At 35.2% G+C, this 26752-nt stretch overlaps 6 protein-coding genes across 7 annotated transcripts; 4 read left to right on the forward strand and 2 right to left on the reverse strand.

Moving 5' to 3' along the window:
• Positions 1-183: 183 nt before the first annotated feature.
• LOC106652641 (putative ATP-dependent RNA helicase DHX30) lies at positions 184-4919 on the reverse strand. Its single transcript, XM_014371717.2, has 12 exons — positions 4653-4919; positions 4352-4571; positions 4129-4285; positions 3672-4057; positions 3401-3594; positions 2335-3330; positions 1908-2249; positions 1554-1798; positions 1055-1271; positions 787-976; positions 622-704; positions 184-549 (listed from the first exon to the last, which is right to left on the reverse strand). The coding sequence occupies exons 1-12, from the start codon at positions 4700-4702 to the stop codon at positions 276-278; spliced, it is 3354 nt and encodes a 1117-aa protein (XP_014227203.1). The 5' UTR covers positions 4703-4919; the 3' UTR covers positions 184-275.
• A 627-nt stretch (positions 4920-5546) lies between these two features.
• LOC106652507 (dolichyl-diphosphooligosaccharide--protein glycosyltransferase subunit 1) lies at positions 5547-8110 on the forward strand. Its single transcript, XM_014371504.2, has 3 exons — positions 5547-6459; positions 6550-7374; positions 7445-8110. The coding sequence occupies exons 1-3, from the start codon at positions 5673-5675 to the stop codon at positions 7672-7674; spliced, it is 1842 nt and encodes a 613-aa protein (XP_014226990.1). The 5' UTR covers positions 5547-5672; the 3' UTR covers positions 7675-8110.
• Positions 8111-8532: 422 nt separating this feature from the next.
• LOC106652652 (putative deoxyribonuclease TATDN1) lies at positions 8533-10842 on the forward strand. 2 transcript variants are annotated; one of them, XM_014371742.2, is made up of 6 exons: positions 8533-8921; positions 9029-9211; positions 9406-9585; positions 9679-10072; positions 10142-10345; positions 10417-10842. In XM_014371742.2, exons 2-6 carry the CDS (start codon positions 9172-9174, stop codon positions 10520-10522), a joined length of 924 nt encoding a protein of 307 aa, XP_014227228.1. In that variant the 5' UTR covers positions 8533-8921; positions 9029-9171; the 3' UTR covers positions 10523-10842. The 2 variants fall into 2 exon arrangements, with proteins under 2 accessions (XP_014227228.1, XP_014227227.1); XM_014371741.2 differs by having other exon boundaries at positions 8533-9211.
• Positions 10843-10938: 96 nt separating this feature from the next.
• Positions 10939-16957, reverse strand: LOC106652651 (transmembrane protein 214-B). Its single transcript, XM_014371739.2, has 9 exons — positions 16617-16957; positions 16178-16401; positions 15433-16119; positions 15135-15345; positions 14920-15068; positions 12112-12244; positions 11775-12040; positions 11540-11691; positions 10939-11469 (listed from the first exon to the last, which is right to left on the reverse strand). Exons 1-9 carry the CDS (start codon positions 16747-16749, stop codon positions 11343-11345), a joined length of 2082 nt encoding a protein of 693 aa, XP_014227225.1. The 5' UTR covers positions 16750-16957; the 3' UTR covers positions 10939-11342.
• A 1700-nt stretch (positions 16958-18657) lies between these two features.
• LOC106652608 (kinesin-like protein costa) lies at positions 18658-22370 on the forward strand. The gene is made up of 3 exons (XM_014371667.1): positions 18658-18723; positions 18989-19239; positions 19591-22370. The coding sequence occupies exon 3, from the start codon at positions 19599-19601 to the stop codon at positions 22089-22091; it is 2493 nt and encodes an 830-aa protein (XP_014227153.1). The 5' UTR covers positions 18658-18723; positions 18989-19239; positions 19591-19598; the 3' UTR covers positions 22092-22370.
• Positions 22371-23695: 1325 nt separating this feature from the next.
• LOC106652404 (stearoyl-CoA desaturase 5-like) lies at positions 23696-26161 on the forward strand. The gene is made up of 6 exons (XM_023459607.1): positions 23696-23864; positions 24219-24557; positions 24666-24796; positions 24884-25089; positions 25187-25372; positions 25453-26161. The coding sequence occupies exons 2-6, from the start codon at positions 24239-24241 to the stop codon at positions 25721-25723; spliced, it is 1113 nt and encodes a 370-aa protein (XP_023315375.1). The 5' UTR covers positions 23696-23864; positions 24219-24238; the 3' UTR covers positions 25724-26161.
• Positions 26162-26752: the final 591 nt, after the last annotated feature.

A 26752-nucleotide genomic window follows, 5' to 3' on the forward strand; every position in this document is an offset into this window, starting at 1 on the left:
TTCGGGTCGACGATAATCAAGCTTATATTGTACAGTGTATTATGTAGATACGTATTTTTAGATTTGTAAAGACGAGCCGATCTCTACGTAACGTAAGGCCGGATTGTGTGCAATATGATCGAAGATATTTTTTAACTGTAAATATACTGTAGGTTTCCGTAAAGAAAATTCATTATTTATGAACGTCGTTAAGTATTTAATGTCCTAATATATAACAATTTCATAACATGTAAAAACTATTTACAATAACAATTATTTTATATTTACAAACTAATCTATCGCATATAGCCATCGTCATCGGACAATAGAGACTGTACTTGTGGCTTAGAATCTATTTGTTTTTTTTCGGGTGGGTTATCTATCATAGTTGAATGATTACTCAACACGTGCGCCAACACTCTCAATAACTCCTTTTTGTAAGCGTGGATATTTTCGGCGTTGCTGCCTGATTCTATAACGCGGTGTTTGTTTCTTTTATCATCGTTTTCGACGAAATAGCGAACGACGGACCACATCAAATCTCGGAAGCGTAAAAGCGTTTTTGCCGATCTGTAAATTTTTATGCGTTGTTTAAAAAAATTTTCATTTTTTGAAAATATAAAAAGTATTAAGTATACTCACTCGACGTCAGTCAATAACTGTACATTCTTCTTTTTTTCAATTTGAATTAATAACTTATCTTCGCTTCCATTATCGCCCGGATACTAAAAAATTACAATTAAAACGCTTGATTAATTTAAAAAAATGATCACAAAAACAGTATTTCTGTGGAATCAATGTACTTACCAATGAACCAGTGACGCGACCTTGACTGAATAATACGACCGTAACAGGTGAAATCATGCTACTTTCACGTATCAGGATTGTTCTTCTTTCCATGTGGTGCGTTTTTCGATAGTAAGTGAGGAAGGGACTCGGATAATTTTCGGCCTTGTAATTGACGCTTTCTGGTGTCAGTTGTGCTTTGACATTATCCCTGAAAAATGTCGAGAGACAATTAGTCGAATGAGCATGAATCATAAATCATTATAATATATGTAGAATCGTTACTCACTCAGTTACCAGTGATGTACCCGATCGCGATAGGCGGCCTTTTTTCACATCGAAATTTCTGTGCTTGAGAATATGATCCATACCTGCGAGCAGTACACCGCGTACAAGTTCATCTAAAGTAGCGAAGTCATTTTCTTTACTGTTTAGATCAGTGGCCCTGTAGACGTTATCAACGAGACCTGCATCTCGAAGATTATCTATATTCATGCTGCGAGTTTCTGAAATGATAAATTTTAATTAATTTTTATGATGGAATTTATATAAAATGAGCGTAATTTAGTTAATTGTTAATGTACTTGAAAGAGTATAGTCAGTGACAAATTCGAGTTTTAATTATTTAATTTTTGTAACTGTCCATTGACTCTCTTTCAAACATAGATTTTGCAAACGCATTTAATTGTTACATATAAATATAGTTTAATAATAATGAAAAAAGTGAGCGCTAGACGGTACCTGTACGAATTGAGTATAAAGTTTTTAATTATAAAATAAAAACTTACTGTGTAAAACTATCACGCGCTCGGCGTGTAAATTATTTTTTTTGCAAAAATAAAAAGTAGAATTTTCATTTCTGTTCAAGAAACTCTCCCATTGAGCATAAATCCAAGCGATCGACAAATGATCGCTCGTTGGATGGAATTTTTGCTTCGTGAAGCGGTTGCGTGCTTTACTGTTCAGAGAGTTGTAAAATACATCAGAATCCATGGTAAAGGCTGATGCGACTGTCGCTACTGGATTCAAACATCTGTAACAATAAATCATTGTTTAGTTAGTAATTGTTTTTACAAAATTTTTATCGAGTTTTTTAATAAAAGAATTATTAAAATATTAATAAAAAAATTGTTATTACTCACTGGAAAATAGTAGAATATACCATAGCTTTACTCATTTTTGGATGAATGGTAAACATGGCAATTCGCTTTCCCAGAGCCGTTAGATTTTCGTTGTAATCCAGAGCACCCAATTGTTGTAAATCCATTACAGCTTTATTGACAGCACTTAGGCGAGGAGGTTGTGGCATTTCTCCAAGGAAATTCACAGCCTTTTCATGGCTGTAGGTCTTAGAATCTAGAACTACTTTTTCTAGCGAAACTCGCAAAACTTCTGGTTTGGGATAAAGTTCGAGACTTTCATACTGATCTCTGGTGATGAAATGATAACTTTCTCCTTCTGTCACTCTACCTGCACGTCCTTTTCTGCAAAAGCATAAAAATTCATTCAATATTTATGAAATATATTTTGGATGTAAACATAATTTCATCTAGGGGCCATTCAATATACCTTTGCTTTATGTTTGCTTGGCTGACAAAATGAGTATCTACGGCAGACAAGCCCTTGCTTTCATACCAGCGAGATTGATTATGACAAGCTGAATCAATGACGTAAACAACATCCGGTACAGTTATACCAGTTTCCGCAATATCCGTAGCCAAAATGATCTTGCGAACTCCTTCTGGAGGTTTTTCAAATATGGTACTTTGGTTTTTCATATTTATCTTCGAGTGCAATGGTATTACACGTAGATCTGCATTTGTAAAGTTTTCTAAATTATTTTGAATCTTTTGAATCTGTGTCCAGCCAGGTAAGAAGACCAATATTGCACCAGGAGGCTTATTATCTGTTATATATTTGATCATATCAGTAATGGCTTCCGCATCGACGAAAACTTTGTTTCCATCTTCATCTTCAATTACTCGAGGACGAGAAATACCAAGCTTGACCATATCTTCAATGAAGTGCATTTTAACGGGGAATAAGCGACCAGGAACTTCTATAGATTTACAACCTAAGAAATCTTGGAACAGATTTGCATTTATAGTCGCAGACATAACGACAACTTTTAGCTCAGGATTTTCTTTCATTGCGCGACGCAACAATACTAATAATAAATCGGTATCGACACTGCGCTCATGAGCTTCATCCACAATAATATGCGAACAGCCCTTCAGGCCTAAATTGCTTTGAAGTTTTTTTAAGAGTACACCAGTGGTACAAAATAAAATTGCACCATTTTGCTTTGGCAAAGCATTGAGTAGACGTACTTGATAACCAACCACATCTCCAATTTTTTCTTGACGTTCATAAGCTATACGTTGAGCTAACGAGATAGCACTTATACGCCGGGGTTGAGTTACAATCATGTTGCACTCTCCTCCTTTCCCTTTGGCTGCAAAATAATCCATGATGAACTGAGGCACTTGAGTAGTTTTACCACAACCTGTGTCACCCTTAATTACCACAGCTTGATTTTCTTCAAGCTCTTTTAAAATAGCTTCTCTATGAATAAAAATAAAGTTAAAAAATATTTTACTAAATAAATATATAAAAACAACAAAATTAAATTTACTTGTAAGCAAAGATCGGTAGATTTGATTTTTTAACATTTTCTCTCTGGTTCAGAGCTTCTAGCAATTCTGCATTTCTTTCTTCTATATCAACTTCATAATGGGAAATTGGGTGATGACTTGTTGATTGATTATCCATTTCATAAGATTGAATGAGTTTATCTTCTGGATCTTTTTCAAGAGCTGCCTTGATTTTCTTTTAAATTTATAAAAACAAACATTAGAAAAGTGACAATTAAACAAATTATAAATTAAATTATTTAAAAATCTTACTTCTTCATATTTTTCTAAAAAGTTTTGCATATGAACTACAGAATCTTTATTTAAGGATAATTCTTCTGGTTTAGTTAAAATACTACGTTTTTCATCATTGCTATAAATGACTGGTGCTTGATTCCGAATTCTATCTGTTATATGCAACCAGTGCAATAATTTTAATGCTGCGATTCTAGATGCAGCACTTTTTGAAGTTCCAGTTGCTGTAAATGATCTTGTTTCAGGCCATTTAATGTCGTAAGTTACAGACCAAGCCACTGATTTTTTTGTATTCACTTTTTTGCTACTTGAACGCAAAACATTGGAGATTTTGGTTTCATTTGACACAAGTGTGTAATAATTATGTAAATATATTTTGGGCTCTGGAAATCTAGCTTCAATTTCTGAAAAAATATAATTAATATTATGATGTTATAATTTATAAGATATTCTCTTTATTATGTATAGAAGATACCTTTAGATGGAACTCTATCAGTCTGTAAACTACTTGTATTAATCCATCTCATTGTTAATTCAGAATCTACTGACTCAATTTTTGCTCCATGCTTACTAAAAAAATTTTTTTCTTCCACAAGCCTATTATCAAGTTTATCTATTGGATCTTCTCTTTCCTGTTTGTTGTTAAAACATGTTATTATTGTTGAAAGAACTATCAATTACTTTTATGAATAACTTACCCTAATTAAATCTTGATGATTTTTATTTCTATTTGATGATGCTAAATATTTTACTGACAAACAAGTGTTAAATCTTCTAATGTCTGTGTAAAGAAAATAATTTTGTGATGACGCTGATCCAAAATTACTAATCAAAGAGCTAGTTGATAATTCTTTATAAGTTTGAGCTAAAATATTAGCTTGTTTGACTAGTTTCTGTTTGATTCTGATTCCATGAACACTATGAAATGACAACAATTATTAATTTTGAAAAATCCTAAAAACGTATACATAATAATCAGCAATAACGAATGACACTTACCAATTGCACATGTTAGACCTGAGGCCAACTAATAATCCGTAATGTGACATTTTTTTAACTGTCACGCAATTTTTTATGCGGATAATGAAAATTTAAAACTAAAAATGTTAAGTAGTATAATCGAAGTTAGGTGTCACGTCGTAATTTTTACACAAAATCGAATTTTATTATTCGACTATGCACCAAACGCGTTGCATTTTGGCGAGGTTATGTTAAGAATGTGATCGAGCAGACGCAATAATAATAATACTTTAACGCCGCACGCGGTTCGTCTGCGACTGAATGCGGGATGTGTGAAAAGTGCAAACTACGGATGATATGGAGTTAGCATACAGTTGGCAGTGGCACTTACGACTTCAGACTTGGATGCGATTGCGTCCAACTCTTTACTCTCAATCGCAAATGAGAATGACTGGATAGATGCCAAAATGATACCTAGATGCAGAAAGTGCATAGAATTGCATTTTGTACTTCGTACAGAACCATTTGATTAACAAAATTAATTCCGATGAAAAAATGTATTCTCAATGAATTTAGGATGCAAAGTAATAAAATTGTAAGGGTTTTTTTTATAAAAAAAATTTTTTTATGTAAACTTATTCTACTTAGGAGGCTTCATGTTTTGTTATATTTTGTATGTTTTCAAGTTATAAGGAAAAGAAATGACGCGGTGCTGTCGATTTATTTTAAAAATATTCCCTTTTGTAACATAGAACAAATTAAATATAAAATTAAAGTTATTTGAAGAAAAGTATTTTTTATACAAAAAAGCCTCAAGACCAGTGTTATCGAGAAAAGTGTCATTTATTGGCAGATACGAGCTTAGTTAGCCAATCAAAATTTCGCGATAAATGGAACGAGCCGGCATTATTTCCGAGCGGAGCCACGTCTGTCGCGCCACGTCCGTACAGTACGCGCACATACTGCAAATATTGTGTAGTAGAGTTTGGCGTGCAGGGGTTAGGAAGTTTTCGGCGTAAAAAATAACAAGTTTATTTTTCACGCATAAGTCGCGCAATCATGAAGCTCCACGGTCGAAGAAATTGTTTCTCGGCTGCCGTGGCCGCACTGGTGCTCGTCCTGTGCTCCGCCCTGGTCAGCGGCAACTTCGTGATCGAGCCGAGTCTCAATATCAAAAATGCCGACCGGACCATCGATCTGCACTCGCAGCTCACGAAAATCACCAACAAGCTCGTCGTCGAGAACACCGGTAAGAGCCCGGTCAAGTACGTGCTCTTCGCTCTGGACGCCAAGCAACGTGAACAGCTCAGCTATGTGTCGGCTCTGCTCCGAGAGCACGGAAGACCCGAGCTCAAAGTCAAGCCTGTCAAGGATGGCTCGATACCACAACATTCCGATAAAATATTCTTCTCCATTGAGCTGAAGGACCCACTTCAACCTCAGAGATCCATGCCCATCGAAGTTGAAGTTCTTCTCACTCATGAACTGCAACCTTATCCCAAGGAGATTATGCAAAAAGATAAACAGCTTGTTAAATATCTTGGCAATGTGTACCTCTACTCACCGTACCCTGTCACCAAGCAAACCACAACTGTTGTTTTGCCATCTAGGAATGTTGAAAATTACTCCAGAATCAAACCTGTCACCCAAAGTGATACAACCATTACTTATGGTCCTTTTGATAAGAGACCTGCTTTTGCCAAAGAAGAATTAATGGTGCATTTTGAGAATAACAATAAATTCCTTACTGTCACCAAACTTGAAAGAGTTATTGAAGTATCTCACTGGGGTAATATTGCTGTCGAAGAAACTATTGATTTATTGCATACAGGAGCTTTGCTCAAAGGTATGTTTTAATTTTTCTATTCAAAAAGAATTTTTTTATGGAATTATAGAATATTTTTTTAATAGATATTTATTTTTTTATCATTTTTAGGATCATTCTCAAGGTATGAATATGCAAGAGAAATGAAATCTGGCCAACCAAGCATTGCAAGCTTTGATACAATTTTGCCAGCAGCTGCTTCAGATATTTATTATAGAGATGAGATTGGTAACATATCTACCTCTCACACAAAAATTAAGAAAGATTCTGTAGAATTGAATTTGAGACCTCGTTTCCCGTTATTTGGTGGATGGAAAACTCGTTACATTATTGGATACAATGTTCCCAGTTATGAATATCTTTACAACTCTGGTGATGAATATATTTTAGATATGAGATTGCTTGATCATATCTATGACGATATGGTTGTTGATGAGATGGTTCTTAAAGTAATTTTACCAGAGGGATCTAACAATGTTCAAATAGAGCTTCCATATGAGGCTACTCGTCTACCTGACTCTCTTCATTACACATACTTGGATACTACAGGTCGACCAGTAATATCTGTAACCAAGAAAAATCTAGTAGAAAATCACATCCAAAACTTCAAGCTCAAGTACACATTCCCTAAGTTACTGATGCTGCAAGAGCCCCTTTTGGTTACTGTAGCTTTATATATTATGTTCCTAATGGTTATTGTTTATGTTCGTTTGGACTTCTCTATTGATAAAGATGAAGCTTCAGAGAGTAAATTACGTGTTGCTGGACAATGTGAAAAAATTTTGGCAGCACAAGATCGCAGAGTTTCATCGTACAATAACTTAGATGACTTGTTAACTCAATTAAAAACCAACAAAGATGTTAATTTATTCTCATCTGCAGTTAAGGGAGTTAATCAAGAATACAAAAATGCTACTGCTGCCATTGCAGAATTAGGTAACTAAATTTTTTAAATCTTTATGAATGTGAAATATTTTTAGTTTATAACTTTTTGTTTTATTAACAGCTCAAAGATTAAAAGGAGAATCTGGAGATGTTTATGAAAGGATACAAGCACTTCAAAAACACGACAGAACTCTGAAGGATCTCTATAATCAACAGCAATCTATGTATGTTGATAAATTGGTGCCAGGTAAAATGGGCAGACAGCAATTCATTGATGCAGAGTCTATTCTATCTAAGAAGAAAGAAGATTGTGTAGAAAAAATCAACAACATTGTCAAGTCTTTGCAATAAATCATTGCACTCAAAAACTTGCATGAATGCAAGTTGTGATATCACTCATTCAGAATTGTTTGAAGTCAGAGAATATCTAATTCTCAACCACAGTTTTGTAAAATATTGTTGCATTTATTTGATTGATCCACAGTCAAGCTTCAAGTATTTGTAAGCTATTATATAAGAACATCATGCATTTTCAAAGTAGCACAGAACCTCATTTGTCAGCAAATTTAAGGTTCCAGAGCAATTTTTTAAATTTCAAGTAAATGTTTTTCAAAGGACATAAGTTTTATTTGTAGTTTTTGATTTGCATTTAACTGGTGCATAATCAATTTTTGCGTATGAATGCTTTCTATGAGTAGATCTGACACTCAAAGTGTCATTCTAAGTCTTTGTAAATTCTTTTATATTGTAATGAAATAATAAAAAAATGTATTTTCATTGACTTAAATCGATACCGATTTTTTTTCTACGTTCGATTTAAAAATGAATACTTTTGCTGCACGTATCTCGTTGGGTGCACGTTGTACACGTCGCATGCAGCGAGTCGGAGTCGGTACACCACAGCCGCATAAAATATACATAACGGAATGAATATGTAATGGCCACGAGAACGACGTATCCGATGTTTGATGTGGAGCGTACGATAAAATTCACGAAAGAGGGTAAGTTAGCCGGAGGAAAAATCCAATAATCGAGCCAATATACGGCGCTATCGCGCGTATTACATGGAGAGAGCGCAAAAGTGAGCATACATACATACACACGGATCAGTACTTGCGCACTTGTTTTTATCATGGGGTGGGATTGAAAATGTCAGTCTCCCTCTTGTACGTGCGAATGAACTGTGTTATACATATGTAATGTATACGCCTAGCGTTGCAATGGGTGCTATAATAGAACGCACACGATCTATGGCTATTTTTGCAAGCTGCGACCGAGAGTAAAGATCTCACCCTTACTCGCACAGTGCCAGGTGAAATACGCATGGGATACCGAGAGGGTGACCGCCGCATTTCATACAGTTCAATATAAGGCGCGTTTTTTGAGCGGCGTGCCCCGCTACTCATTGGACTATAATCAGTTACAAGTATGCAAGAGAGACACCTGCTAACCTCCACTAGATTTGCGCAACTTGAAGATCGCAATCGCCGGATCTCTGTTTATTAGTTACTTTTGCCTCTATAAGATAATAGTCTCGGAGTTGGAGGAAGTGCGGCGGCGGCTGGCCGATACATCGATAGGCTCAGTATAGATACACTGTGTGTACTGCTATATTGTATATCTATGCCTATAACACATACGTATACATACAAAGCTATACAATACATCAATCCCGAGTCATTGTGATGAACGTCGGTTGTTGCAGACGGCCCGCGGATTCCTAGCGTCGGAGGCCTGCTCGGAATCGTCCCTCCGGGTTCTGCCCCCCGAGCTCTCGCCGTTGGGTAAACAAAGCGCCCGCGGATCCGCGAGGCTGGACAACAACTTTTATTGCACGCCTTGGGCTTCATGATAAAAAGAACAATGATCAATTTGCGAAGATTCATAGGTATGAGTATAGTGAGAGATTTGGACATTGTGTATGTTGTGTGTATCGTAATAATAACATAATCGCTCCAGTGCATAATTTTTTTTTAACGCCGCATTACATTTTTCCACTGAGTGAAACTGAGGTTATTCCTGATCAATCCGCCTTGTTTTATTATATGCTAATCGTAGGTTTTTGCGCTTGCTTCATTGTAGATATTGGTGCTAACTTGACGGATCCCATGTATCAAGGTATTTACAATGGCTCGCAGAAGCATCCACCCGATCTTGATAAAGTTCTAGAACGAAGCTGGAACAACAACCTGTCAAAAATCATCATAACTGCCGGTAGCTTGGAGGAGAGTAAAAAAGCTCTAGAACTCGCAAAAACAGATGGTATAATTATGATCTTATTCCATCACTACAACTATTCAGATGAAATTACAAGTGATAGATTTCAATGAAATGTTTATTTTTTTTCATTCACAGACAGACTATTTTCAACCGTTGGCTGTCATCCTACTAGATGTAATGAAATAGAAGAGTCAGGAGATTCGGATGCTTATTTGGATGAGCTGTACGAGCTCGCTGTTAACAATAAAAATAAAATCATAGCTATAGGAGAAATGGGATTAGATTATGATAGATTGCAATTCTGTTCCAAAGAAACTCAAAAAAAGTACTTCGAGATGCAGTTATCCTTGTGTTCAAGACTCAAATTACCTATGTTTTTGCACTGCAGAAATGCAGCTGAAGATTTTGTACGTATTTTAAGAGAAAACAAAGATAAGTTAACTAATGGTGTTGTTCATTCATTTGATGGAAATACAGAAGATGCGTACAGCATGTTACAGTTAGGGCTTTATATTGGAATCAATGGCTGGTAAGATGCTTTTTTTAATTTAAAAAGTCTTTGTAGATTTATTTTTCTAAATTTAAATTTTTATTTTAGTTCGCTCAAGACTGAAGAAAATATGTTTGTTGTCACAACGATACCATCAGACAGGCTTGTAATAGAAACAGACTGTCCATGGTGTGAAGTTAGACCGACACATGCTTCAGCCAAAGATATTGTTACACATTTTCCTGCTGTTAAAAAAGAAAAGTGGCAACCGGATCGAATGGTAAAAGGAAGAAATGAACCTTGCAATATCGTGTAAGCATAAATAAGTTTTTTCTGTAAAAATAATAATGCAAGTATATCTATAACTCAGATTATTTTTCCAGACAAATATTAGAAGTCCTTGCAAGTGTGAGAGAGGAAGAAGAAGAGTATCTTTGCAACCAAATTTACAAGAATACAATGAAGCTATTTTTTCCATATGAGTTGTAACCTGCATTTACTAGACTGCTAAGCAGAAGTTTGTACAATGAAAAGTGCATCTTAATCAATATACAAAATGTGCATTATTAAATATGAATTTATGCTGAAAGTGATACAAAACGCGAAGTATTGACTCGAAATATTTAAAGTGCTTTTGCTGATAGATGATGAACGCTCATCATCTTAAGACATAAATTGTGCTGACGTGAATTGTAAGCTTCAATATTTGAAGGATCTCTTTCAATGTAATTTTCTATTGTATTATTGTTATTTCAGTTTTTATTCTTTATATTGGTAACCAATCTTTACTCATTATTATTGATTGCATAGTAATAATACATAGTTTAACACTGAATTTATTTAGATTTCGGTTTTATTTGTTAATAAATAGTTTGAGCATTTGTAAGGAAAAGTGATTTATAAACTTTTTAATTTTTATACAAAAATGAATTATTTATTTTACACATCCTCAAATTTATATATAAAGAAAATACATTCACAATACAAAAAGAGGTCATAGAGTTTCTATTTTATACAATTCCTGCAACAGTCATACTAATTATAAGGTTTTATTAAGTTCAAAAGAGCTTCGTAATTTTAAGCTATCATTAAACTAAGAGATAAGTAACTAAACATTTTTCAGATACTATTGTTAACCCCAATAATGATACGCTTTTTTTGTTTATCACAGGTTGAATGGCCTTAATAAAAAGACATGACCGCCGAAATTCATCAACAAACTTCTATTTTTAAACTAATAAATGCACTCTTGTGATGAAGTTGTTGCCAGTGGAATCTTTTTTCTTCAACAAGGATTATCAATTTCTTTTTAATTCACTTTTGAAAATGTTTGCACTTTCTCGTACACCCAGTCATAAGTTTGACTTGCAAAAATGTGCGTTCTGTTGATAGCTAAACTAGCATAGTTTTGTAAACTTTCAGGGCTTAGCTTTCCACTAAAAAAAAATATTCATTTTTAGAAAAGATGCTTTTTTACTTAGAAAATTGTTATCAAAGTATACTTACACGAATACATTAGTTTTCAAGTATCTCAAAGCCAATGAAGTATTTTCAATAATTTGCTCAACCATGAAAATGAATGCATTTTTCATAGCATTCATAGCTTTAGAGACACCAGTCTGTACAGAATCTAACAAACCAGGGGCATATTCTTCAATCTAAAGTAAATACCAAGTCATTTGTTTAGAAATTGAATAGTCTTCAAGTTTTAAAAAATCATTTTAAAAAATTCAAATCTTACCTTAGCAGCCACCAATGGTCTTGTGTCAGATATATAGGTTGCAATATTAACAAATTGTTTAACAGCAACATCCTGAACTACACGATAAAAGTCTCCAGTTAATTTAACGTAGGGCGCGAAGAAATCTTTCACCATTTTGTAATGTTCAGGGGAGGTTGATTCTAGTTTTTTAAACCCATCATCAACGAGTGCCTTAGTTGTGTTCCAACTTTTTTCAGCGAAATCAGAGATTCCAGTTTCTCGCATAAATTTTCCAGTGCTTGTAGCTAAAAAATTATACAATGATATGTAGATAAAACAATTAAATGATGATCATAACTATGAAAGAGAAACCTACCTCCAAAAGATCCATACTTATGAGAATCATAGGCAACAAATCCACCAATTAAAAGGAGCAGTAATAAGCAAATAGTTTTCCAACGAAAACCACCCTTCTTAGCTTTCTTTTCTGCCATTTTTCTAGCTAGTGTCTGAAATGTCAAATGATAAATGTTAAGCACATACAAGATAAAAATTAGTATTATACATGTATATAAATGCATAGTTAAATGTATAAATATAAAAACAAAAGTTCATACGTTTCATAAAACACGACTTTTCGATAATAGCGCTTTATCGAATATATGTATTCCGGAATAAAAACTCATTAAAACCAGTCAACTCGTTATTATTAAAACGAGAAAGGAAAGAAACGAGAATGCTAATGATTTGTGTGGTTTCGTAAAAATGCGCTTATCCCCTTTTGAAAAGCCATCAGGAAAATCGATGAGTAATGGAGCTTAGCGTTATCCGACAGCATCGACGAGTGATTCAATCATAGACAACAATGTGGCGCGTGTATTTGAGCGATCTACACTCTGTGTATACGAACGAGCATGCTTGGAAATAATATCAGGAAAAGTTAAATGACACGTCGATTTTCATCGTACTATCGTTCGTTTATATACAATGAAAAGCTCGACGTGTGTACATACATACACGTATACACGCGCGCACCGCAGCTGCTGTCGCGTCGATGAAAATCAACAAAAATATTACCATACTAACTCCGAGGACAGGAGCAAAATATCGAGCATTACGTGTGTATGCAAATTGTCAATTAAAGACTGGCAGTCAATAGCTAAATTGAGGAATAAGGCCTTGCTCCGGCCGCCTGCATGCAGCAGCAGCAACAGCAGTTACGTTTACGAGCGCGCGCCTACACGTACACATATATAGCTGCTTAGGCGTTACACACGCATATTATATCTATATATGTATAACGTACACGAGCGCGAAGGAAAACGAGGCAAAAATCAATATTTATGCAGCGGAAAATATAATCGATACAGCACAGACTCTATGCTTCGTTTCATCTCCATCTCCGGTCTATACCGACTCCCTCGTCGCCAGTTGCGAAACAGAGAAAATCATTGCGCTTTCACTTTCCGATCATTAGACGATTCGTCTCCGCGGGTTGTTCGTTCGTGAGATTCGAAATTGGCTGCCGTGCGCTTATGCGGCACACGCCATTCCCGCAACAGCAACGACCGCAGGACGAAGGACGCCCAGATACGAAGGGCCCACGCATATCATCGTGCGTTATTTTCGATAACTCGCCACACACACGCACACGCACACTTTTCGTTGATAGTTACCGTTCTGTTTTGTCGGGATTTATTCGTCGGAGGCATATTGGCTGCTGTTTCGTTTTCTTAGAGTAGTGCACAATTGTTAATTATTCTTGTAACGTTTTTTCTTTTTGTTCTAGTTTATTGGAAAAAAAGGATCACGAGATTGTATAGATTGTCCACGAAGCACACAGCACTGATCGCGTTCAAATGGATCTCTCTCGGTAAAGATAAATTTAGTATAACACCATCGACGCAATTTTATAGCGCGAGCGATCCGACGACGATGAGAGGCGGTTACACTCTACGTACACATATCTCTCCTCGGGTCTCACTCGCTCTCGGCGTGTGTGTCTGCGCGCCGCAATTTCGTACATATATAGATATAGGATACGGGTAGCACACAGCAGCGAGCGAATCCTATGCTTACACGAGAACGCGCTCGCGCGCGCGCGGGGAAAAATTTTTCAAGTGACGCCAATCGCCATTTAAACCCGCGCAGAGAGAGAGAGGGAGAGAGAAACAGACCCTAGGAGTGGGGGCCCCCTATGATGAATTTTACGTTTGCCATGGCTTGTTACTATCAACGCAATAATGCAGAATGCATGAATGAGACGCTACATACTATATGCGCGTGTGTGTACTATGTGTACACCTTTTTGAAAAATTAACGACAACGCCGAGCACTAATGACGCACAGTTCCCCACGCCGCAGCAAGATTATAAACAAACCTGAGCGTTTGCTCGGCTTAAATTCGTACCTTTTTTTCAGAGGACCCATGCGCGTGGAAAAATTATCGCGGATCGCTGCCAGCTTTCGGGGTGATCGACCGACAATCTATTGTAATTTCTCTTCTGACTTTTTTTATTGCATCGCGACAGAAATTTTTTGCAAGTTTCGCTCGAGTGCGACGAACAAAACGTGAATTTCTTTTCAATGCACTCGCGCGCACATATTGGGCTCACTTCAATCCGAATGTATGAGAGCCGCGTTTCGATGCGAGTGAATTTTTCGCTTATAAATGGTTCACTTACTTCTTTTTTTTTTCAATTACAAAATTATGAAATTATACGATTAATGAAGAGGGCACTAAAGCGAAATTAAATCACTTACGATAACGTGTACATTTTTGTGACGAAAAAAAAAAAATGTCACGAGCATAGCCTTTTTTTAGAGCTGATTAAAATTTCTGAGTACAATTGCGAAATACGTAACGGACTAATTTAATGCCTACGCTACATTCTTTACTTGAAAAATATTCGTTGAGAATTATTTCTACGGTATGAATTCCTCATTTCTCGGTGAATTAAATTAATCGCGCTATCGCGCCTCGGAATTTGATAAAAGCCCTTCCTACTTGAACTGTGCATGCACTGATATTACTTCAAGCACTGCTTATTACTAAAACGTTTTGCTCGTTGAATATTTCCGTAATTTAATGAAGTTCTCTTTTCTGTATTATTAATTATTGTATAGTAAACTTGGACCATGCTTCACTAGTAAGGTGAATTCCACAAATAAAATATAATTTTACCTTTGCGTTGCCAATACTTAAGGCTAAGTATTTATCCTCTTTTCCTTTTCCTTTCGTAGTTCTCTTTTCATGTGTCGTTAGGAATGTTTCAATGACTTCAGTCACTACTTTAGGATTCAAAGCAGGTGTTAACTTATTCCAATTAGTTTCTAAAATGATTGTTTGATGATTATAAATATCAGTATTTTTATCATTTTAATTTCTAAAAGGCTTACCAATGTGTGATAACAGCAAAGCAGTGGCACATAAATTTTTCATGTACAATGATTTCCATGCAGCGAAGCAACGATCATCATGTCCAAGGCATAATGTAAGAATGTTGACAAGTTCTGTTTTTAATTCATCTGTAGTTTGTTTTTGTATCAATGGGAATATTGCATCAAATACTTTCTTATGATTCAAAGTTTTATTATTTAACAATATGACCTGGAAAATAAAAATGTATCAGTATTAAACAGAATTACAGATAATACAGAATCATAGTGTCAATTTATATTTTTAAAATTTAATTACCCTTAATGTTTTACAAATTTCAAACCCTTCTTTAACAACTTGTTGAGAAAGATTATATTTTCCTGAGAAAAAGGCCTCATAAATACTGAAGTACGAGTCAAATTGAAGATTTTCTTCAGTTGATAAATGTGTTTTTACAAGTTCTGTTAAAATTTTCATTACATTGCTGCAGTAACTTTTGGCCTCCATCATTGGTGCCATAACTTCTTGCCACACTTTCAAACCTACAGATAAATTCTGTTTTCCTCCTTGATTAAAACACCACAATAGAGTCAATCCAATAGGTTTTCTATTTTGATAGGAGTTTCGCATATTAATAAGTTTCTGTATGTTTGATACACTGAGCTTTGGATCATATTTAGCCAAAAGCTGAATTAATATTTTATATCCTACAACTGGAGCACCCTTCCCCATTTCTATAGTTATTGCTGTAAAAATGTATTCATAGAACAATTTAACGGTAGCTGGACCTGCATCTTGAATAACTTTTTCACACAAGGAATACAAAGCTTGTGGAACTAAATTCAATGGATAATTATCAGGTTTTCCAGTAAACATTGGGTCATCCTTATCTATTGTAATTTTAGAATTCAGATAAGCACCAAGATTTTTGAGCCAAAGGAGAGGTGCATCAGGGAAACTAGTTTTATTAGATGATAACATGGTCTGCATTTCTGTCACACTAATCTGAAAAGTATAAATAGTCAAGTTTTTTAATTACTTTTTATTTTAAACATTTGGTTACCATCTTAAGTGCTTCTTCCAGGGTCTTTGGCTGCTTTTCTTTAGGAGGCTTGGGGGAAATCTTGGGGGAATCTTCTTTCTTTTTCTCTGAATGCTGATTTTGTTTTTGTTTCTTCTGTTTTTCTTCATTTTCCTTAGTTTTATTAGCTTTTTCTTTGAGTACTTTTTTATTGTCTTTATTCCCACCTAAATTGTCATACAGTGTTTTCACTTGATCTAGTGGTACTGAAACAAAAAAATTTTTTTACTAGAATCTCCATTAAATTTAAGTGTATACAGTTTATTAAAAAAAATGAAAAAGCTGTTAGTAATTATGAGTAGTTCATTTCATAAAATTTCAATGGATTGGAATGCCAAGACGAGTTTGTTTTTAAATATAAAAGATCGAAAGATCGAAAAATAATATGAACTTAAAAAATTATTTTTTTCCAAAAACTTACGAAAATCTTCAACCCTTGGAGCATTATCGATGAATTTCTTCTTTTCGGCTTTGGAAAGTTTGCCATTTTTGCCCCCGGCTGCTTTATCTTTCTTGTTTTTGCCAACTACCTCCCAACCACCGTTTTGAGACATGATTTAACACTTGGGGTATGATCTTGACAGATCTCAACTTTGAGGACGGAAAAAATTTAAGATAAATTAATAGAAAAATTTTTAAAAAATAATTAAAATATGTTGCTTGAGTGCCAGAAGCAGACGCGTATGGCAATTAAAATGCCGAGATTTTAGTTCATAAGACGCGCACACAGCTGTGAGTTAGACCCACTTGTATGTATAAAATGAAGATAACTACCTATTTTACCTATATCAGACAGCATGTAGTCTACTACGTGGCGATTTGTATATATACAACAGCATAATATATGGGTCAGATTCAGAATTTTTCAAATAAACCTGCGGGCGAGGTTCACGGATTTTCCTGAAATTTTGGTATGTTATAGTACATGATAAAAAAGTGCCAAAACCAAAATTTTGGACCCCCTCCCCCCTCCTACCCCCCTCTTCCGGTATAAACGTCCATTTTCGATCTATATTTTTTCTGAGGACATGAAGCAAGTAAAAAATCTGAAAAAATTCATAAAAATACTTTTCCACAATCCAAACAACCTTGAATTTTTTCAGATTTTTTGAGTGCTTCAGGCCTTCAGATAAAATCATTGAAAATTTCAAAAATCGAGATACGGCGGTATGAGCCGATGTAGTACTCGGAAATTTTTTCAGTTATTTTTCGCATTAAAAAACATAACCTCAATTTTTTTCAGATTTTTTCAGATTACCTAACGCACCTTTTGAAGCCAAAAACCGATTTTTTTGACGAAAATAATTTTTTTAGGACAGTACGGAGCCTCGAAAAATCTGAAAAAAATTTTTTCTTGTTTTTTTCATCAAAATACGTAATCTCAAATTTTTTCAGATTTTTTAATTGAAGGCGATAGCTTCTAGGGCCGAAAAATGCTATTTTTAACAAAAAATGGTTCCTAGAACCCGATGGTTCCGGTGAAAAAATTTGAAAATATTTTTTTTGAATTCCTTGTCAAATTTTAATAAATTTTGACCGTTTCAAAAGTTCGATTGAAGCTTCCTAGCTCATTTTAGAGCAGGACAAAGATTAGTGCAAAATATCTGAAGACGTTTCTGAAGACATTAAGGAATGATAAAACTCGTTTGATGCTCTAAAATGAGCTAGGAAGCTTCAATCGAACTTTTGAAACGGTCAAAATTTATTAAAATTTGACAAGGAATTCAAAAAAAATTTTTTCAAATTTTTTTACCGGAACCATCGGGTTCCAGGAACCTTTTTTGTTAAAAATAACGTTTTTCGGCTCCAGACGCTATCGCCTTCAATTAAAAAATCTGAAAAAATTTGAGATTATGTATTTTGATGAACAAAATGAGAAAAAAATTTTTCCAGATTTTTTGAGGCTCCGTAGCGCCTTAAAAAAATTATTTTCGTGAAAAAAAGCGGTTTTTCAGCTCTAGGCTGAATGGACATGAATGAAAAATTCTGAAAAAATTCAAGGAATCGTTTTTTGACGTCAGAATTCAGAAAAAAATACTCCGGTCTGGTACATCGAACCATTTCACCGAAAATAAAATAATTTAAATTTTCAATGATTTTTTCTGAAGGCCTGAAGCACTCGAAAAATCTGAAAAAATTCAAGATTGTTTGGATTGTTGAAAAGTACCTTCATGAATTTTTTCAGATTTTTTAATAGCTTCAGGCCTTCAGAAAAAATATAGATAGAAAATGGACGTCTATAGGGGAGGAGGGGGGTAGGAGGGGGGAGGGGGTCCAAAATTTTGGTTTTGGCACTTTTTTATCATGTACTATAACATACCAAAATTTCAGGAAAATCCGTGAACCTCGCCCGCAGGTTTATTTGAAAAATTCTGAATCTGACCCATATATATGTGCGTGTGTGTTTACATCACTTCTGCGCGCGAATTTTTGGTGTACAACACAAGTTTTGACGTATCAGACGCCTACCATCATAACCGCACGGGATTTTACTACGACTAATAAAAAAATAAGGATCTACTCGCTGGGTACATTATTTTTGCCGTTACTCTAGAAGGCGATTTAAAAAATTAACCGATATTAATTAAATCACGAACTCCGTTTTGTTTTGAGAATCATCTCTAGAATACCTTTCATCATATAAGCTTAATTTATTTCATTAATTATTCTTTTATAAATCAAACTTGAAACAGTTATTAAATATGGATAATAAAATTATATGCAAAACATTAACTTTCAAATTCATAGTTCCGAGATTTATTGCAAATTTTACAGAGGTCTGCTTTTTCACAGCATCTTCATGCAGATTGCAGCTTTTTTGCATTGCTCGCCAGAGGGAGTTACAGACTAGACCCAGTCGCAAGCTGACCTGCCAAAACCGAATTGTTGTAGTTTTATATTTATTTGTTTTAATCATCGCTTTGTCATCGGTGTACTTTGTTTCGAATTTTGATTATTTTGGATTCGATGGAAATTGTGTAATTGTGATGTAACTAGAACAGCGTACATACATCATTAACAGGGCCTGAAATATTGTTTAAAATGTAAGTAAACTTTTCAAAAGTACCTATTCCCTTTGTGTTAACATGTGCAGCTGTCAATTTTGTTTTTGTTAACTTCAATACATTAAGTGCTTTGAATTTCGTTTAAAGTATTTCTAAAAACATTACTTTGCACTTAAGAAAGGTAAATAAAGATTTTAATTAGGTTAGTTAAATTAATTATAATTTTATCAATAACCTATGTTGTACAATGATTATTTGGATAAACATAATTTATTGTTATTCAAAATACAAAAAAAGTTATAAAAGTATATTTCCATTAAATCCAGCTTAATCAGAATACAATTTTTTTAATTTGCATTATTATATATTATGAAATATTTTTGTTTATAGTCACAAATATGGATGCAACAATGATGAATTGTGGGCCTTGGCTTCATCACCAACAATTATTGCATCAGTTACAAATGGAGCAACATCCTTATTATCAGTATGCAATAAATGATCTGCATGCCTACTATTCATCGAGTGATCATCAAGAGGAAGAAACAGATCATACAGGTGATGAAATGCCATCGGAAACATCTGGTGATCAAAGTCCTAATGGAGAAGTATTTCGCCTAGCATTTGCTGCATCACAGTGGTCTAAATTAGTTTTGAATGCAGAAGGTCTTTTCAACAAATTAATGACAAATAATGCTCTTTCATCAGAAGAACAACATTTATTAAAAAGTCAAATAGAACAATGGCTTTGCTTAAAACAAGAGTATGAAGAGTGTATTGGTACTGATGATTCTAGTAGTTTACCAGGTTTTACAGAAAATGTTAAGAAATCACTCGAAAGAATCGAAGAAGTAACAGAAACAGATGAAAAAACAGATGAATCTAGTAATTGGCAAAAATCATTATCTAAAAGAAAAAGTTTTTCTGGTTCTGAGAGTGAAGTTTCTTATGAAGAAGATCACAGTGAGACTGAATCTGAAAATTCAGATTTTTTAGGTAAATTAGATGAATATATGAAAAAATTTAAGATGGATACTGATAAAATTATAGATACTAAACAAAATGAATGTTTATTAAATGAAAGAGAAGATTCTCCAGAATTACAGTTAAGTAATACAAGATTTGTTCCAATTGTAAAGCCAATACCTATTAGAAATCCTACTTCTAGAAGGATGTCTATATTACCACACTCTGAAATGAGTAATGAATTTATTGAATTTCAAAAGCAACAAAATGCCTTCAGTGTTGTTCAAAAAAGTCATCAAGATTTTAGTAAAATAATTCCTCAAAACTCTGAGCGACAACATAAAGAAAGTGAAGCTAAAGGTAAGAAGAGTTTTGAAGATGATTGTACAAAAGTTATGACAAATAAAAATAGCATCATTGATACTGAAAACTATACTATACTGAAAATGTTAAAGATGACTAATGAAGAGAAAAAATTACACATAAAAGATATTCAATTGAATTTAGAACTTATACATAAGCAGGTGAGGGAACTGCAAAACATTATCACAATTAAAGAACAATTTATAGAAGATATGTTGAAAAATAGTGATGCCAGAGACAGTGCTAAACAGAAGTTTCAAGAAAAAAGAGATAAATATGCAGAAATGTACAGAGATGTTGAAGAAGTACTTAATTATAAATTGCATTGTAAAGATACTGATGATGAATCTAATCACCAAGAAGAAATTGAAAAATGTGAAAGAGCATTAAAACATTATGAAAAAAAACTAAGAGATACAAAAATAATAAAACAACTTGCTGGCAACTCTTCTGATACTATTTCATATATTGAAAATTCATTGAAAGAGTCTAAAAAGCGAATGGAGAAATTGAAACAACAACTTGTAAATGAAGAAAAACAAAAGCAATGTTTAGAACACGAAATACTTGAAAATAAACAACAGATAATCGAGTTGGAAGAAAAACATAAATCATCATTGTCAAAATTGAAAGAAAAAAATTCTGAATCTCATGATGAAACTAGTAAGAGTAAAATAAAATTGAAAAATGAAGACAGAGATAAAAATTTACTGGAGGAAAATGAAAAAATTAGTCGCATAGGTAATTTATTGAAAGAGCAATTAGATGGGAGTAAATTAGATAATATGAATGAAAATGACACATTGAGACGGGAAATCCATAACTTGAGATGTATTAGAGATAAATTAATAGACATGAAGTGTAAATATACAAGTGATCAAGTTCCAGTAACAATACAGAGACAAAGACAAGTCTTACTAATTAGTGAATATGTAGAAACTATTGATGCCATGATAGAACAAAAAAATGTTATGATATGTAATGATGGAGATTTAAAAAAATCAAAATTAACTAGGAATGATGAGCATATTCCCATTATGAATCGATTAGAAAATTTGTCTCATGATGAATTAGTCACATTATTTTACAAATACTTTTACAAAGTCATTGATCTTAAAGATAGTTCCAAAAATCTTGAAATTCAAAATGCTACTCTGGAAGAAACTTTGAAGAATAAGGATATGGAATATGATGCTAAACTATTTAGACTTCATAGATCTTACGAACGTCAACTGAATCTCTTATTTAATTATTATGCAGAAGAAACAAGTAGCTCCAGTCATGATAATAGAATTGATAGGAACAGAGATACAGAGAGATTAATTAAAGAAAATCAAGCATTGAGACAACGTTTGGCTCATTTTGATTCTCTTTTGAAAGCATCTGCAAATACTAAAGCTTTAGCATCTCGTTCTATCAAAAATACTGAGCAAAGTGTACAACCAGAACAGATGCAAATAGTGCCATCAGATGCAAACAAAAAAGTTGGTCGTGACGGCAAAGAACAAAATAATAAAAGAGTTACTCGTCATGGCAATAAACTAGTATTTAATATAAAATGATAACAAATAATGTTTCAAATTAACATTTTTCTCTAGTGACAAGGAAAATGAATTCTTAATGATAATTCAGAAATTCGTCATATTATTTTCTTGACAGATGCGAGTATTTAAAAAAATTGTTATTGAGTAATTTTTGTAATTGCTTATATGAACAAACAGATTTATTTTTAAAAATTGTGTACAAAAGAATATGAAGTAATATTAACTTTTACAATGTATTTTAAAGAATTTTTCAATTGCTTACTTCAGTAAAGCTATTATTATTGTATTTAGAATTTTCAGTATTAATTATAATGTTTAATGTATATTTTTATAAGCAAATTATTGTATTTAACAAAATTTTATATTATAATAGGGTATATAACTAATTTTTGTATCAAGTGCGTAATATTAATTGGTACTGATAAATAGTTAATGAAATGAAATTTTGATATTACAATATTGTATTCTTAAGAAAGTGTGCAAAAGAGATGTTTGTTGGATGAGTTTTATACAATAAATTGATTGCTTTTTTATATAAAAAAAGAAAAAAAATCCGAGTCATCTGATTTATACACACACAGCATACACTCATCGGTCGTCCGATCGCGAGAGAGTCATTGCACCTACGGAGCGTGTGCGGATCGGCTCATTGTACTGTAATCACATCATGGCTTCGAATAATTTTCCTCGGAAACCTTCTAAAAACGCGTTCGACTCTACTCTATCTCTCGTTCTAGGTCGTTGCTCGAGCACATACATGATATAGACGTACCGAGCTCGCGACTCTCATGGGACGTCGTAGCTCGAGTCGATTAAAAATGAGAATATATTTTTTTTTCTTTCCTTCTTTTTTTCTCTTTGCTATACGACGAGCAAGGACTATTTCAGCAGCGCGCCAAATTACTCTTTCTCTCTCTCGGTCTCGTGCAATTGCGAGCCTCGGCAGCATAATTGACATTCGCAGTGAAAAGCGCGCATGGCGCCCGCGCGCGCGGAAAGAAAATAATCTCTCTCGAAAACTGCGCGCGACGTTTGTGCAATGCAACTTCCGAATTTTTTTCATTTCGAATTGTGTGCCTCTATCCAGCAAGCAAATGACGCTCCAGCACGAGATGATCGAAGGTAAAGTAAACAGTGCTGCACACGATCCGAGCGCGTAAGTAATTGATCCGATCGTAAAACGTTGTATCACGGCAATCCGGGTACTACATCCAGTATAGAACGAATGATCGTAAGAGCCTCTGTGTATGTGCAGTGTACGATCGGTATGTTTATTAATCGGTCGTTGATGAAAACGGATGTAGGGTGCCATTGGACTCGTTTACAGCTCCGCTGGGCGATTGCATTGGCAATATCACGTGCTGCTCGCCGAGCAAAAGGAAGAATAGATGCGACGGCTGCGGCGGCGGCTACGACGACGGTGACGAAGAGCAACACAACTCCCCCGCACATCGTTCTGCCACTGCAACTTGTATACAGCATAATACGAGTCTCTCTCTGTCTCTTTGTAAATCTGCGGGGGAGAGAGAGAGAGAGAGAAAAAAAAAGTCTTCCTCTCTCGCTCTTTTACACGCGCCTCGGTAATCGGCAATTTAGTCTGTATACACACATTACCCAGCAAATGTTGGCTTTTTCTTTCGACAGTCTCCGACGGCTCCGTACGCGCTAAATAGTGACATTTCACCTGTTACACACGGACAGCGGCGTGCTTTATAATACTTGGGACCGAGTGAAGCCAAGAGTCATCTTGTTTCGTATATTCTATATACTTCATTTATGAATACATTAATGGTAAAATTTGCAATTTTAATTCATTATCATAATATCTGTGCAGTGCTCCGACGCACGAGTGATCGTCGCAAGTTCAGTGATCGATACCAAGTGCTTTTTTTGCATCTTAATTCTTTTCGGTCGACTGGAAGCGCTTATTAATTTTTCAACATTCACTTTACTTATTTACATTAAAACTTATTCGATTTCTTAAAGTTTTACAAGTTCTAGCTAATTTTTATTGATAAAAAACATTTTTACTCATTAATTTTAAAATTTTTATTTAAATATTCGGTTACAATTAGTGCAATCGTTTTATTATCACTCTTTAATAAACTAATCGAGTATTTCACATCAATATCGTTTGATGCACAGTTTAAAATCGGTGTACGACAATGAGTTCCGGTGAAAAGATCGAAGAGCAAAAGCATCAGCAGCAGCAGCAGCAGCGTCAATACAATCAAATCCGACAAAGAAAGGGCGAGGAGGAAGATGTGGATAACGAGGCGAAAGGCGCAGGGGGCGACAAGGCGACAACGAGCGACATCGATTCGTTAAAAGATAACGCCTTGAAAGATCGGCAAAGTGGCGGATTCTACTTTGGTCAACCGCTAATTTGGCTGAACATCGTGGCTATCAGCCTGTTTCACGTGGCTGCCCTCTACTGCTTCTTGACGTTTCCGTACATTCAGCGTCCCTTGACATTCCTCTGGGGTTGGTTCCTTTTCCATTGCCATAATTAATTCAACAAAATTTAGCCACGCGACAGAAGCGTATAATATTTCCTTTCTTTCTTTTTTCGTCCATACTGCGATTCCACAGCGGTGGTCGTTGCCGTGACGACGTCGTTCGGCGTCGGAGCGGGGGTGCATCGCCTCTGGACTCATCGCTCGTACAAGGCCAAGACGCCCCTTAGGATAATTTTGCTCTGTTGTTACTGCATGGCCGGAATGGTAAGGATAACAGCGTAAACTTGCGAGTGTGCTAAAATCGCGATACCGATAATGACGTGCCGCGCTGTACGCAACGAACGTTTCCAGAATCCATTGTACGATTGGGTGAGGGATCACCGAGTGCATCATAAATTCTCGGAGACGGACGCCGATCCGCACAACAGCAATCGCGGCTTCTTCTTCTCGCACGTCGGCTGGCTTATGATGAAGAAGCATCCGGACGTCATACGCAAGGGACGCCAGATCGACATGAGCGACATAACGAACGATCCCGTCTGCGCTTTTGGACAAAAGTAAAGTCGAGCGCGGTGTTTTGTTTTTCATCAATTTTTATCATCCTAAAATCGTCGCGATAAAATACGTACGTAACTTTCCGATTCGATTCCCAAGGTTTTTCCTTCCGATGAAGATACTGTTCTGCTTCGTACTGCCGACTCTCGTGCCCGTGTACTGCTGGAACGAGGACTGGTACTACGCGATAGCCTCGCAGGTCTTCATGCGCTACTCTTACGTGCTGAACGTTACCTGGTGCGTCAACAGCGTAGCCCACATGTTCGGCGGACGACCCTACGACAAGTGAGTATTTATAGCTACGATAGATTTCACGCGCACTTTTTTTTCAATCCTAATTTCCTCGCGAATGCGCACGCACGCAGGACGATAGCGCCGGTGGAGAACAAGCTGATATCGTGCGCCACGGGCGGCGAGGGCTGGCATAATTACCATCACGTCTTTCCCTGGGACTACAAAGCCTCGGAGATCGGCCATCCGACCATCGACCTGAGCACCGTCTTCATACAGACCTTCGCCAAGATCGGCTGGGCTTACGACCTCAAGGAGCCCACCGCCGATCTGGTCAAGTCGATCGCCGCCAACAAGGGCGACGGCACGTACGCCGAGGTCGAGGAGCCAATGACGAGACAGTGACGAGACGACGACGAGATGCGCATTTTTTCTTCGCCACCGTGTCAGAGTCACGCGCAGTCTGGGTAAAATGTAGAGATTATTTTTTTATATCGATTCGCGTGTATTAGTCCGAATTTACAGAATAAGTTAGTCAATGATAATATTATATACTATCTCTCGCAAAGTTAAAGCGGTATTCTAAAGTGGTATTACACGATTGTTCGTTTGTAAATGCATTGTGCGCGGTAAGTGAAGTATGAATTATTAATTCAAAAAGGTTGTGCAGCAAGTTATCGATAATTAGTATTTAATGGAGTTTAAAAAAAAACGGTGATATCCAGAAGTGCAGTTAATTACCAGCATGTATAATTCCATCGCGTCGAATACGCGTTTGTAACTTTTTTTTTCTTTAACAACAGAAAATAAAATGATTGTTTTTTTTTGTAAAATAAAAATTAATGGATCTAGAAGAAAATAAATGAGAGGCAAAGTGTTCAGACAATAAATATGTTTTTTTTTATTACACATATATTCGTACAAGGGTTACATGATATATTAATACATGTTCATTTAACTGTCCAGCAATTAAACACGCTGCATTCTGTTTTGTTCTTTTTTCTTCTTAAAGGATTATGCGTCATTTCAGATAGTGTTTCATTTGTCGTTCAATAGTTGTTGTATTTTTTTTTTACATTTTTCAGTATTTTTCATGTCTTTTTTTTGTAAAACACAGTTTCTTGTAGTGTAGTAGTAATAGTATATAGTTAAGACTCGATGCGTTTATAATAGTATACAATAAATCATATCGATAGAAAAAGACAGTATTTTGTTTACTTGTTGTTTTTTTTATCTTGTATAGTTCTTTTTTTCCTCTAGTGGAAAGCGCCGATTTACAGAGCATTCATGTGTGTATGTATAATATGTATAAGTGTATTGTACGTTTTATACATGTGCGCGTTGTATACACACATATATCATGATGAAAATATATTATAGCATCGTATGGCAATGTTTTCAACATTGTCGCGCGTGAGTACATGATCGTTTTTT

Source organism: Trichogramma pretiosum, unplaced genomic scaffold (assembly GCF_000599845.2).
Source record: "Trichogramma pretiosum strain Unisexual culture from Peru unplaced genomic scaffold, Tpre_2.0 scaffold26, whole genome shotgun sequence".
Taxonomy (NCBI): Eukaryota; Metazoa; Arthropoda; class Insecta; order Hymenoptera; family Trichogrammatidae; genus Trichogramma; species Trichogramma pretiosum.

Excerpts from the sequence above, each read along its gene's own strand:
- LOC106652641 (XM_014371717.2), bottom strand. The coding sequence starts at position 4,702 with ATGTCACATTACGGATTATTAGTTGGCCTCAGGTCTAACATGTGCAAT. Across the intron at positions 4,572-4,652 it reads AGGTCTAACATGTGCAATTG|TGTTCATGGAATCAGAATCA; the intron begins GTAAGTGTCATT and ends GTCATTTCATAG. Across the intron at positions 4,058-4,128 it reads TGATAGAGTTCCATCTAAAG|AAATTGAAGCTAGATTTCCA; the intron begins GTATCTTCTATA and ends ATATTTTTTCAG.
- LOC106652507 (XM_014371504.2), top strand. The coding sequence starts at position 5,673 with ATGAAGCTCCACGGTCGAAGAAATTGTTTCTCGGCTGCCGTGGCCGCA. Across the intron at positions 6,460-6,549 it reads TACAGGAGCTTTGCTCAAAG|GATCATTCTCAAGGTATGAA; the intron begins GTATGTTTTAAT and ends TATCATTTTTAG. Across the intron at positions 7,375-7,444 it reads TGCTGCCATTGCAGAATTAG|CTCAAAGATTAAAAGGAGAA; the intron begins GTAACTAAATTT and ends TTTTATTAACAG.
- LOC106652652 (XM_014371741.2), top strand. The coding sequence starts at position 9,172 with ATGATAAAAAGAACAATGATCAATTTGCGAAGATTCATAG. Across the intron at positions 9,586-9,678 it reads AGAACTCGCAAAAACAGATG|ACAGACTATTTTCAACCGTT; the intron begins GTATAATTATGA and ends TTTCATTCACAG. Across the intron at positions 10,346-10,416 it reads AATGAACCTTGCAATATCGT|ACAAATATTAGAAGTCCTTG; the intron begins GTAAGCATAAAT and ends TTATTTTTCCAG.
- LOC106652651 (XM_014371739.2), bottom strand. The coding sequence starts at position 16,749 with ATGTCTCAAAACGGTGGTTGGGAGGTAGTTGGCAAAAACAAGAAAGAT. Across the intron at positions 16,120-16,177 it reads TGGAAGAAGCACTTAAGATG|ATTAGTGTGACAGAAATGCA; the intron begins GTAACCAAATGT and ends TATACTTTTCAG. Across the intron at positions 12,041-12,111 it reads TAAGTATGGATCTTTTGGAG|CTACAAGCACTGGAAAATTT; the intron begins GTAGGTTTCTCT and ends ATAATTTTTTAG.
- LOC106652608 (XM_014371667.1), top strand. The coding sequence starts at position 19,599 with ATGGATGCAACAATGATGAATTGTGGGCCTTGGCTTCATCACCAACAA.
- LOC106652404 (XM_023459607.1), top strand. The coding sequence starts at position 24,239 with ATGAGTTCCGGTGAAAAGATCGAAGAGCAAAAGCATCAGCAGCAGCAG. Across the intron at positions 24,558-24,665 it reads TCCCTTGACATTCCTCTGGG|CGGTGGTCGTTGCCGTGACG; the intron begins GTTGGTTCCTTT and ends GCGATTCCACAG. Across the intron at positions 24,797-24,883 it reads GTTACTGCATGGCCGGAATG|AATCCATTGTACGATTGGGT; the intron begins GTAAGGATAACA and ends GAACGTTTCCAG.